The sequence below is a fragment of the Oncorhynchus gorbuscha genome, linkage group LG11 (genome assembly GCF_021184085.1).
Source record: "Oncorhynchus gorbuscha isolate QuinsamMale2020 ecotype Even-year linkage group LG11, OgorEven_v1.0, whole genome shotgun sequence".
NCBI classification, from domain to species: domain Eukaryota; kingdom Metazoa; phylum Chordata; class Actinopteri; order Salmoniformes; family Salmonidae; genus Oncorhynchus; species Oncorhynchus gorbuscha.
In genome coordinates, this window is record NC_060183.1 from 251563 (window position 1) to 264702 (window position 13140).

General features: G+C 41.9%; 1 protein-coding gene across 6 annotated transcripts in view; it reads right to left on the reverse strand.

Moving 5' to 3' along the window:
- LOC124048025 (kelch domain-containing protein 3-like) overlaps positions 1–13140 on the reverse strand; it is an 81754-nt gene that overhangs the window by 4534 nt on the left and 64080 nt on the right. For 5 of the 6 annotated variants that reach the window (XM_046368382.1, XM_046368377.1, XM_046368376.1 and 2 more), the window contains 2 exons: positions 6762–6835; positions 3275–3353 (listed from right to left, as the gene is read on the reverse strand). In XM_046368382.1, the coding sequence (XP_046224338.1) occupies positions 3275–3353; positions 6762–6835 (153 nt within the window). Of the gene's footprint in view, positions 1–138; positions 1129–3274; positions 3354–6761; positions 6836–13140 lie in introns of those variants that run through there. The other variant, XM_046368381.1, reaches the window with a different exon arrangement.

The following is a 13140-nucleotide window of genomic DNA, read 5'->3' on the forward strand; positions in this document are numbered from 1 at the left end:
CTAATGGCGGATTTCTCCTTTAAAAACATGATAATCACTACAGACTGATCTGATCAGTCAGAGAAGAGAACGGACCAGAGAAAACAAGAACAGCATTATCATTGCAATTTAAAAAAAATATCAGTGTTGAGTGAAGAATATGTTCTGCTCATTATAATACTGGTAAAACAATCAGGGAGAATATGTTCTGCTCATTATAATACTGGTAAAACAATCAGGGAGAATATGTTCTGCTCATTTTAATACTGGTAAAACAATCAGGGAGAATATGTTCTGCTCATTTTAATACTGGTAAAACAATCAGGGAGAATATGTTCTGCTCATTATAATACTGGTAAAACAATCAGGGAGAATATGTTCTGCTCATTATAATACTGGTAAAACAATCAGGGAGAATATGTTCTGCTCATTATAATACTGGTAAAACAATCAGGGAGAATATGTTCTGCTCATTGTAACACTAGTTAACAATCAAAGTGATTCTCATTGAGTTGTGAGTATTAGAGCAACACAAACCCAGATACTAAAACAGCATTCAGCACCAATAGAACCCCTCCTGTCAGTGTCCAGGGGCTAAAATAGAGAAGATCTGGTGAACTGGGAGGTCAATGATTTCACTTAGCCAACATCAAGAGACAGTAGGGTTCTGGTGGAATCAGTCCAGACAGTAGGGTTCTGGTGGAATCAGTCCAGACAGTAGAGTTCAGATACTGTGGTATGTCTGGGTCAGTTCAGCCCTGGTGTTCTGGTACTGTGGTATCTCTGGGTCAGTTCAGCCCTGGTGTTCAGATACTGTGGTATCTCTGGGTCAGTTCAGCCCTGGTGTTCAGATACTGTGGTATCTCTGGGTCAGTTCAGCCCTGGTGTTCTGGTACTGTGGTATCTCTGGGTCAGTTCAGCCCTGGTGTTCAGATACTGTGGTATCTCTGGGTCAGTTCAGCCCTGGTGTTCTGGTACTGTGGTAGCTCTGGGTCAGTTCAGCCCTGGTGTTCAGATACTGGTGGTATCTCTGGGTCAGTTCAGCCCTGGTGTTCTGGTACTGGGGAGGGTACCAGTCCAGATTAGCCGTGAGAGGAGAAGATGGGTCTACTGATGTTACTGTTGGTCGTCATGGCGTTCAGCTCCCACCTACATGGAACACAGAGACCCAGACAGGAGAGAGACCCAGACAGGAGACCCAGACAGGAGAGCCCCAGACAGGAGAAAGAGACAGGAGACCCAGAAAAGAGACCCAGACAAGAGTGACCGACCCAGACAGGAGAGAGAGAGACCCAGACAGGAGACACACGGAGAGAGACAGAGATCCAGACAGGAGACAAGAGACCCAGAGAGGAGACAAGAAACCCAGACAGGAGACCCAGACAGGAGACCCAGACAGGAGACCCAGACAGGAGACACAGAAAGAGAAAGTCAATGCGTAACAATTGGCTATATCAACATCCTTTGTCATTCATTGAGGACCTCTGGTTGTTTGTTCTCTCAGTGATTCTGTAGGCCAGGCTCAGGGAAGCCTCACTGAGGCTTTGAGTAAGCTGTAACATGACAATCAGGGAGCAGCACAACTAGTGGTGAGGGTTACAGAGGGAGACTAGAGAGGCTGAGGGTTAGGGAGAGAGACTGATGAGACTAGAGAGGCTGAGGGTTAGGGAGAGAGACTGATGAGACTGGACAGGGTTAGGGAGAGAGACTGATGAGACTAGAGAGGGTGAGGGCTAGGGAGAGAGACTGATGAGACTGGAGAGGGTAAGGGAGAGAGACTGATGAGACTAGAGAGGGTGAGGGCTAGGGAGAGAGACTGATGAGACTAGAGAGGCTGAGGGTTACAGAGGGAGACTAGGGGGAGTGAGATGAGAGCTGGCCTGATGACAGGTCCCTGGTTGTTTTCACTGGCTCGCCTTTCAAACTCACTCCCTCCCTTTCTCTCTCTCTTGTAACACACTCTTTCTGACTTGCTGGAAGCGTGTGTGAGGAGGGGGATGACTCCAGTGTGTTGTGGGACAGGGGATGATTGGCATGGGGGTTGAAGATCAGTCACTGGGACCCGCCTGATCCCACCAGAGTGGTGTGTGTGTTCACACACACGGATTCAGTTAATTATCAGGTGAACATTAGTAGTGGTAGCAGATAAACGTGTTGACTAGCAGAACATTAGCATGGAAAATAAAACCTTTTACTGGACGAGACTGACGATGCTGTCAAGCACACAAAGATATAATAACGCAACCACTAGGAGGAAGAGGACGACAGAAGAGGAGAGGAGAAAAGTAGAGAGAAAGAGAGAAAGAGGAGAGAAAGAGGAGTGGCGAGAGAAAGAAGTACAAGAGAGAAATGGAGAGAGAACGAGGAGAAGAGAACGAGGAGGAGAGGAGAGAAGAGAACGAGGAGAGAAGAGGAAGGAAGGAGAAATGAGGAGGAGAGAAGAGAACGTGGAGAGAAGAGAGTAGAGAGTAGAAAATAAAGATGAGGAGGAGAGGAAAGAAGGAGAGAAGGGAAGAGACAAGTAGAGGAGAGGAAAGAAGGAGAGAAGGGAAGAGGCAAGTAGAGGAGAGGAAAGAAGGAGAGAAGGGAAGAGGAAAGTAGAGGAGGAAAGAAGGAGAGAAGGGAAGAGGCGAGGAGAGGAAAGAAGGAGAGAAGGGAAGAGGCAAGTAGAGGAGAGGAAAGGAGGAGAGAAGGGAAGAGGCAAGTAGAGGAGAGGAAAGGAGGAGAGAAGGGAAGAGGCAAGTAGAGGAGAGGAAAGGAGGAGAGAAGGGAAGAGGCAAGTAGAGGAGAGGAAAGGAGGAGAGAAGGGAAGAGGCAAGTAGAGGAGAGGAAAGGAGGAGAGAAGGGAAGAGGCGAGGAGAGGAAAGAAGGAGAGAAGGGAAGAGGCAAGTAGAGGAGAGGAAAGGAGGAGAGAAGGGAAGAGGCAAGTAGAGGAGAGGAAAGAAGGAGAGAAGGAAAGAGGCAAGTAGAGGAGAGGAAAGGAGGAGGAAGAGAAAAGAGTAGATAGAAAGATTTGAGGAGAAGAGAAGGAGAGGAAGAGAAAAGAGTAGATAGAAAAAGTTGAGGAGAAGAGAAGGAGAGGAAGAGAAAAGAGTAGATAGAAAGAGTTGAGGAGAAGAGAGTGTGGTAGTACTAGTTGGTCCAGACTAGTTAATAATAGCTAGCTTGGGTCAGGGGTTAAAGGTTAGGGGAAGGGGTTACCTGAGGTTGTGTGGTAGACCACCCTGGCCCAGACTAGTTAATAACAGTTAGCTTGCGTTAGGGTCAGGGGTTAAGGGTTAGGGGAAGGTGTTACCTGATGTCGTGTGGTAGTCCCTGCTGGTCCAGACTGTAGTTAATAACAGCAAGCTTGCATAACGTCTTCAGATTAGGACCTGAGACAGGAAAGGATATTAACACCTTTAACATTGCCATCAGGCAGAGCTAATCACACACAGAGACAGAGAGACGGACACAGAGAGACACAGATACAGAGAGACACAGATACAGAGAGACACAAAGAGACAGAGAGACGGACACAGAGAGACAAAGAGACAGTCTGTTTACTATAACCAGTAGAGGTCTGGATGATGATCCAGTCTGTTTACTATAACCAGTAGAGGTCTGGATGATGATCCAGTGTGTTTACTATAACCAGTAGAGGTATGGATGATGATCCAGTCTGTTTACTATAACCAGTAGAGGTCTGGATGATGATCCAGTGTGTTATCTATAACCAGTAGAGGTCTGGATGATGATCCAGTGTGTTTACTATAACCAGTAGAGGTATGGATGATCTAGTGTGTTATTTATAACCAGTAGAGGTCTGGATGATGATCCAGTCTGTTTACTATAACCAGTAGAGGTCTGGATGATGATCCAGTGTGTTATCTATAACCAGTAGAGGTCTGGATGATCCAGTGTGTTATCTATAACCAGTAGAGGTCTGGATGATGATCCAGTGTGTCTACTATAACCAGTAGAGGTCTGGATGATGATCCAGTGTGTTAACTATAACCAGTAGAGGTCTGGATGATGATCCAGTGTGTTATCTATAACCAGTAGAGGTCTGGATGATGATCCAGTGTGTTTACTATAACCAGTAGAGGTCTGGATGATGATCCAGTGTGTTTATCTATAACCAGTAGAGGTCTGGATGATGATCCAGTGTGTTTACTATAACCAGTAGAGGTCTGGATGATGATCCAGTGTGTTTACTATAACCAGTAGAGGTCTGGATGATGATCCAGTGTGTTATCTATAACCAGTAGAGGTCTGGATGATGATCCAGTGTGTTTCTATAACCAGTAGAGGTCTGGATGATGATCCAGTGTGTTATCTATAACCAGTAGAGGTCTGGATGATGATCCAGTGTGTTATCTATAACCAGTAGAGGTCTGGATGATGATCCAGTGTGTTATCTATAACCAGTAGAGGTCTGGATGATGATCCAGTGTGTTTACTATAACCAGTAGAGGTCTGGATGATGATCCAGTGTGTTTACTATAACCAGTAGAGGTCTGGATGATGATCCAGTGTGTTTACTATAACCAGTAGAGGTCTGGATGATGATCCAGTGTGTTTACTATAACCAGTAGAGGTCTGGATGATGATCCAGTGTGTTTACTATAACCAGTAGAGGTCTGGATGATGATCCAGTGTGTTTACTATAACCAGTAGAGGTCTGGATGATGATCCAGTGTGTTTACTATAACCAGTAGAGGTCTGGATGATGATGATATAACCAGTAGAGGTCTGGATTGATCCAGTGTGTTATAACCAGTAGAGGTCTGGATGATGATCCAGTCTGTTTACTATAACCAGTAGAGGTCTGGATGATGATCCAGTCTGTTTACTATAACCAGTAGAGGTCTGGATGATGATCCAGTCTGTTTACTATAACCAGTAGAGGTCTGGATGATGATCCAGTCTGTTTACTATAACCAGTAGAGGTCTGGATGATGATCCAGTCTGTTTACTATAACCAGTAGAGGTCTGGATGATGATCCAGTCTGTTTACTATAACCAGTAGAGGTCTGGATGATGATCCAGTCTGTTTACTATAACCAGTAGAGGTCTGGATGATGATCCAGTCTGTTTACTATAACCAGTAGAGGTCTGGATGATGATCCAGTCTGTTTACTATAACCAGTAGAGGTCTGGATGATGATCCAGTCTGTTTACTATAACCAGTAGAGGTCTGGATGATGATCCAGTCTGTTTACTATAACCAGTAGAGGTCTGGATGATCCAGTGTGTTAACTTAATTTATTTAATTTTTTTATTTGTCACATACACATGGTTAGCAGATGTTAATGTGGATGTAGTGAAATGCTTGTGCTTCTAGTTCTGACAGTGCAGCAATATCAAACATGTAATCTAACAATTCCCCAACAACCACCTTATACACACAAATCTAAAGGGGTGCAATAAGAATATGAAATAATAAAAAATATAAATAAATATATGGATGAGCGATGACAGAGCGGCATAGGCAAGATGCAGTAGAATAGGATATAATACAGTATATACATATGAGATGAGTAATGGAAGATATGTAAACATTATTAAAGTGGCATTATTAAAGTGCCTAGTGATCCATTTGTTAGAGTGACCAATGATTTCAAGTCACCATGTTGGCAGCAGCCACTCAATGTTAGTGATGACTGTTTAACTGTCTGATGGCCTTGAGATGGAAGCTGTTTTTCAGTCTCTCGTTCCCAGCTTTGATGCACCTGTACTGACCACGCCTTCTGGATGATAATAGCGTGAACAGGCAGTGGCTCGGGTGGTTGTTGTCCTTGATCTTTTTGTCCTTCTTGTGACATCGGGTGGTGTAGGTGTCCTGGAGGGCAGGTAGTTTGCCCCCGGTGATGTGTTGTGCAGACCTCACTACCCTCTGGAGAGCCTTACGGTTGAGGGCGGAACAGCTGCCGTACCAGGCGGTGATACAGCCCTACAGGATTGCTCTCATCCTGTAGAAGTTTGAGGGTTTTAGGTGACAAGACAAATTTCTTCAGCCTCCTTCTTCGCTGCTGCGCCTTCTTCACCACGCTATCTGTGTGGGTGGACCAATTCAGTTTGTCTGTGATGTGTATGCCGACAAACTTCAAACTTACTACCCTCTCCACTACTGTTCCATCGATGTGGATAGGGGGGTGCTCCCTCTGCTGTTTCCTGAAATCCACGATCATCTCCTTTGTTTTGTTGATGTTGAGTGTGAGGTTGTTTTCCTGACACCACACTCCGAGGGCCCTCACCTCCTCCCTGTAGGCCGTCTCGTCGTTGTTGGTAATCAAACCCACTATTGTTGCGTCGTCTGCAAACTTGATGATTGAGTTGGAGGCGTGCGTGGCCATGCAGTCATGGGTGAACAGGGAGTACAGGAGGAGGCTGAGCACGCACCCTTGTGGAGCGCCTGTGTTGAGGATCAGCGAAGTGGAGATGTTGTTTCCTACCCTCACCACCTCGGGCCAACCTGTCAGGAAGTCCAGGACCCAAATTGCACAGGGTGAGGTTGAGACCCAGGGCACAGAGACAGGATGGGCACTGCCAGTCCACACTGTCCTCAGGTTTATTTACAGCCCACAAACATTGACCCTCGCTGTGACAATGAGACTGACCCTCTGCCAGCTGGCCATGGCTTTGTAGGGGCTGTGGGAGGAACATGGTGTGTGTGTGTGTGTGTGTGTGTGTGTGTGTGTGTGTGTGTGTGTGTGTGTGTGTGTGTGTGTGTGTGTGTGTGTGTGTGTGTGTGTGTGTGTGTGTGTGTGTGTGTGTGTGTGTGTGTAAAAATAACTTACTGAAGTCTAGTATGTAGATGTCAGAATGATCCATGAGGTTAAACTCATCTCCCATCCCCTGTTCTGGACATGGGCTGTAGAGAGGAGACATGTTAGATACCCTGCTGTTCTGGACATGGGCTGTAGAGAGGAGACATGTTAGTTACCCTGCTGTTCTGGACATGGGCTGTAGAGAGGAGACATGTTAGTTACCCTGCTGTTCTGGACATGGGCTGTAGAGAGGAGACATGTTAGTTACCCTGCTGTTCTGGACATGGGCTGTACAGAGGAGACATGTTTGTTACCCTGCTGTTCTGGACATGTCTGAGAGCTCATGACATCACACCGTACAGGGCCATAGAGGTGTCATCACACAGGGTTAGCAGAAAGAGGAAGTATACTGTTCAAGGCTTCTAACACATACAGGAAGTCCACATTAACCCCCCACTTCCTGTGTCTCTCCTTGGTCTCACTGGAGATAGTGTTTCTCCTCCAACCAAAGCATCTACCTAGCATCCCATCCATGTGGTACTATGACTGGTGTGATTGAGCCATGAACTGTATGTCCATATTGACCACAGAACCCCTGCAGGGAACACTTGACCTGCTCCTCCTCTAGTGTTAACCCTTTCATCAGCCAGGTTGAGCCCTGTCAGCCCCAGACCTGGTAGTAAACCCAGGAGGTACAAATTCAAGATCTCAGGAACAAGGATCAGACAGGGAGCCAGTCGGTCACACAAAGATCTAGGGTACATGCTGATCAGAAGGACCTGCATCCTGTGTTTTGGGGTTGTTATCAGAAGATGAGAGCAGCTCTTATTAGGCCCACAGGAAGGAGAGAGGAGAGAGGTGGTCAGACGGCAGTACTGATAGTAGCACCCCCCTCTTAAAGCCCTCTGTAACATCTAGCATCACAACACATCTGTTTCCTGCCCTGCCTCAGACCTAGTACTACACACACCTGTCATGTCCTGCTGTCTGCTGGGGCAGACTGGTGCACCACAGAAGACATAGTACAACACACATCACATCCATTAGCCTCTCACACACAACCAACACTGAAGCTATCACTTGAATAAGCTATCGTCTAATCGGCTATTGTCGAACCAACTATAGTTGCCTGTAGGTATAGTTGAATCAGTTATAATTGTCTGTAGCTATAGTTGAAACAGGTATTGTTGTCTGTAGCTATAGTTGAATCAGGTATAATTGAATCAGGTATAGTAGTCTGTAGCTATCAGTTGAATCAGGTATAATTGAATCAGGTATAGTTGTCTGTAGCTATAGTATAATCAGGTATAGTTGTCTGTAGCTATAGTATAATCAGGTATAGTTGTCTGTAGCTATAGTTGATTCAGGTATAATTGTCTGTAGCTATAGTTGAATCAGGTATAAGTATCTGTAGCTATCAGTTGAATCAGGTATAATTGAATCAGGTATAGTTGTCTGTAGCTATCAGTTGAATCAGGTATAATTGAATCAGGTATAATTGTCTGTAGCTATCAGTTGAATCAGGTATAATTGTCTGTAGCTATAGTTGAATCAGGTATAATTGTCTGTAGCTATAATTGAATCAGGTATAAATGTCTGTAGCTATCAGTTGAATCAGGTATAGTTGTCTGTAGCTATAATTGAATCAGGTATAGTTGTCTGTAGCTATAATTAAATCAGGTATAAATGTCTGTAGTTATCAGTTGAATCAGGTATAGTTGTCTGTAGTTATCAGTTGAATCAGGTATAATTGTCTGTAGCTATCAGTTGAATCAGGTATAATTGTCTGTAGCTATCAGTTGAATCAGGTATAATTGTCTGTAGCTATAACTGAATCAGGTACAATTGTCTGTAGCTATAGTTGAATCAGGTATAATTGTCTGTAGCTAAAGTTGAATCAGGTATAATTGTCTGTAGCTATAGTTGAATCAGCTATAATTGAATCAGGTATAATTGTCTGTAGCTATAGTTGAATCAGGTATAGTTGTCTGTAGCTATAGTTGAATCAGGTATAATTGTCTGTAGCTATCAGTTGAATCAGGTATAATTGTCTGTAGCTATAACTGAATCAGGTACAATTGTCTGTAGCTATAATTGAATCAGGTATAATTGTCTGTAGCTATCAGTTGAATCAGGTATAGTTGTCTGTAGCTATAATTGAATCAGGTATAAATGTATGTAGCTATCAGTTGAATCAGGTATAGTTGTCTGTAGCTATCAGTTGAATCAGGTATAGTTGTCTGTAGCTATAATTGAATCAGGTATAATTGAATCAGGTATAATTGACTGTAGCTATAATTGAATCAGGTATAAATGTCTGTAGCTATCAGTTGAATCAGGTATAGTTGTCTGTAGCTATAGTTGAATCAGGTATAGTTGTCTGTAGCTATCAGTTGAATCAGGTATAGTTGTCTGTAGCTATAACTGAATCAGGTATAATTGAATCAGGTATAATTGTCTGTAGCTATAGTTGAATCAGGTATAGTTGTCTGTAGCTATAACTGAATCAGGTATAATTGTCTGTAGCTATAGTTGAATCAGGTATAATTGAATCAGGTATAATTGTCTGTAGCTATCAGTTGAATCAGGTATAATTGTCTGTAGCTATAGTATAATCAGGTATAATTGTCTGTAGCTATCAGTTGAATCAGGTATAATTGTCTGTAGCTATAGTATAATCAGGTATAATTGTCTGTAGCTATAGTTGAATCAGGTATAATTGTCTGTAGCTATAATTGAATCAGGTATAATTGAATCAGGTATAGTTGTCTGAAGCTGTAATTAAATCTGGTATAATTGTCTGTAGCTATAACTGAATCAGGTATAATTGAATCAGGTATAATTGTCTGTAGCTATAGTTGAATCAGGTATAGTTGTCTGTAGCTATAACTGAATCAGGTATAACTGAATCAGGTATAATTGTCTGTAACTATAGTTGAATCAGGTATAATTGTCTGTAGCTATAGTTGAATCAGGTATAGTTGTCTGTAGCTATCAGTTGAATCAGGTATAGTTGTCTGTAGCTATAGTTGAATCAGGTATAATTGTATGTAGCTAAAGTTGAATCAGGTATAATTGTCTGTAGCTATAGTTGAATCAGGTATAGTTGTCTGTAGCTATCAGTTGAATCAGGTATAGTTGTCTGTAGCTATAGTTGAATCAGGTATAATTGTATGTAGCTAAAGTTGAATCAGGTATAATTGTCTGTAGCTATAGTTGAATCAGCTATAATTGAATCTGGTATAGATGTCTGTAGCTATAGTTGAATCAGGTATAGTTGTCTGTAGCTATCAGTTGAATCAGGTATAGTTGTCTGTAGCTATAACTGAATCAGGTATAATTGTCTGTAGCTATCAGTTGAATCAGGTATAGTTGTCTGTAGCTATAACTGAATCAGGTATAATTGAATCAGGTATAATTGTCTGTAGCTATAGTTGAATCAGGTATAGTTGTCTGTAGCTATAACTGAATCAGGTATAATTGAATCAGGTATAATTGTCTGTAGCTATCAGTTGAATCAGGTATAATTGTCTGTAGCTATAACTGAATCAGGTATAATTGTCTGTAGCTATAGTCGAATCAGGTATAATTGAATCAGGTATAATTGTCTGTAGCTATAATTGAATCAGGTATAATTGAATCAGGTACAGTTGTCTGAAGCTGTAATTAAATCTGGTATAATTGTCTGTAGCTATAACTGAATCAGGTATAATTGTCTGTAGCTATAGTCGAATCAGGTATAATTGAATCAGGTACAGTTGTCTGAAGCTGTAATTAAATCTGGTATAATTGTCTGTAGCTATAACTGAATCAGGTATAATTGAATCAGGTATAATTGTCTGTAGCTATAACTGAATCAGGTATAATTGAATCAGGTATAATTGTCTGTAGCTATAGTTGAATCAGGTATAGTTGTCTGTAGCTATAACTGAATCAGGTATAATTGTCTGTAGCTATAGTTGAATCAGGTATAATTGTCTGTAGCTATAGTTGAATCAGCTATAATTGAATCTGGTATAGATGTCTGTAGCTATAGTTGAATCAGGTATAGTTGTCTGTAGCTATCAGGTATAGTTGTCTGTAGCTATAACTGAATCAGGTATAATTGTCTGTAGCTATCAGTTGAATCAGGTATAGTTGTCTGTAGCTATAACTGAATCAGGTATAATTGAATCAGGTATAATTGTCTGTAGCTATAGTTGAATCAGGTATAGTTGTCTGTAGCTATAACTGAATCAGGTATAATTGAATCAGGTATAATTGTCTGTAGCTATCAGTTGAATCAGGTATAATTGTCTGTAGCTATAACTGAATCAGGTATAATTGTCTGTAGCTATAGTTGAATCAGGTATAATTGAATCAGGTATAATAGTCTGTAGCTATCAGTTGAATCAGGTATAATTGTCTGTAGCTATAGTATAATCAGGTATAATTGTCTGTAGCTATCAGTTGAATCAGGTATAATTGTCTGTAGCTATAGTATAATCAGGTGTAATTGTCTGTAGCTATAGTTGAATCAGGTATAATTGTCTGTAGCTATAATTGAATCAGGTATAATTGAATCAGGTATAGTTGTCTGAAGCTGTAATTAAATCTGGTATAATTGTCTGTAGCTATAACTGAATCAGGTATAATTGAATCAGGTATAATTGTCTGTAGCTATAGTTGAATCAGGTATAGTTGTCTGTAGCTATAACTGAATCAGGTATAATTGTCTGTAGCTATAGTTGAATCAGGTATAGTTGTCTGTAGCTATAACTGAATCAGGTATAACTGAATCAGGTATAATTGTCTGTAACTATAGTTGAATCAGGTATAATTGTCTGTAGCTATAGTTGAATCAGGTATAATTGTCTGTAGCTATAGTTGAATCAGGTATAATTGAATCAGGTATAATTGTCTGTAGCTATAGTTGAATCAGGTATAATTGTCTGTAGCTATCAGTTGAATCAGGTATAATTGTCTGTAGCTATCAGTTGAATCAGGTATAATTATCTGTAGCTATAGTTGAATCAGAATAAGAGGAAAACAGTTATCACTTAATTACAATAACATCCATCTGTTGAATGACATCCTGTAGAAGGTGAATATCCCTCTTCCTTCTGTTTTCCCATCTCCTCCTTTCACTCACTCCATTCATTTTCATGACTTACTCCATCATTATCCATCTCTCTCCGCGTTCCCAGGATGTTGTAAGGTGTTACGTTCCTAATCTTGACTAAATAAACAGCTTGTGGATTTAAAGCGGCCAGGAGAGGAACGGAGCACGAGCCCACAGGTCCCAGGGGGCCAGCTGGGGAACTCATTACGCACCAACTCTACCCCCCCACCCAGATCTTCTACTACCCCCACCCCCCGTCCTTGGTAGGTCCCCTAACCCTGACCACCCCACCAACCTCCCCCAGTAGCTTACAGCGATTTTCAAACACAATGAGATTAGAGGTGACGTGGGGAAAAAGACAACACCCTCTCTCTGGCTAGAAAGTTGTAGAAATTTAAATCCTACCCTGTGATGTCACAGCAGAAGCCTTTTAGGACCTTTCTTCTGATCTTTTTAACCACAGTTCATAGAAACACGCCGTTTTCAGATGGAGACATAGGTTTGGTGCTGGAGATGTTAAAACGTGGCAGATTTGCACTTTAAACAGACATGCCCCTCTCTCTCGTTCAGTACAGCAGATTTACACTTTAAAACAGACATGCCCCTCTCTCATTCAGTACAGCAGATTTACACTTTAAACAGACATGCCCCTCTCTCTCATTCAGTACAGCAGATTTACACTTTAAACAGACATGCCCCTCTCTCTCATTCAGTACAGCAGATTTACACTTTAAACAGACATGCCCCTCTCTCTCATTCAGTACAGCAGATTTACACTTTAAACAGACATGCCCCTCTCTCTCATTCAGTACAGCAGATTTACACTTTAAACAGACATGCCCCTCTCTCTCATTCAGTACAGCAGATTTACACTTTAAACAGACATGCCCCTCTCTCTCATTCAGTACAGCAGATTTACACTTTAAACAGACATGCCCCTCTCTCTCATTCAGTACAGCAGATTTACACTTTAAACAGACATGCCCCTCTCTCTCATTCAGTACAGCAGATTTACACTTTAAACAGACATGCCCCTCTCTCTCATTCAGTACAGCAGATTTACACTTTAAACAGACATGCCCCTCTCTCTCATTCAGTACAGCAGATTTACACTTTAAACAGACATGCCCCTCTCTCTCATTCAGTACAGCAGATTTACACTTTAAACAGACATGCCCCTCTCTCTCATTCAGTACAGCAGATTTACACTTTAAACAGACATGCCCCTCTCTCTCATTCAGTACAGCAGATTTACACTTTAAACAGACATGCCCCTCTCTCTCATTCAGTACAGCAGATTTACACTTT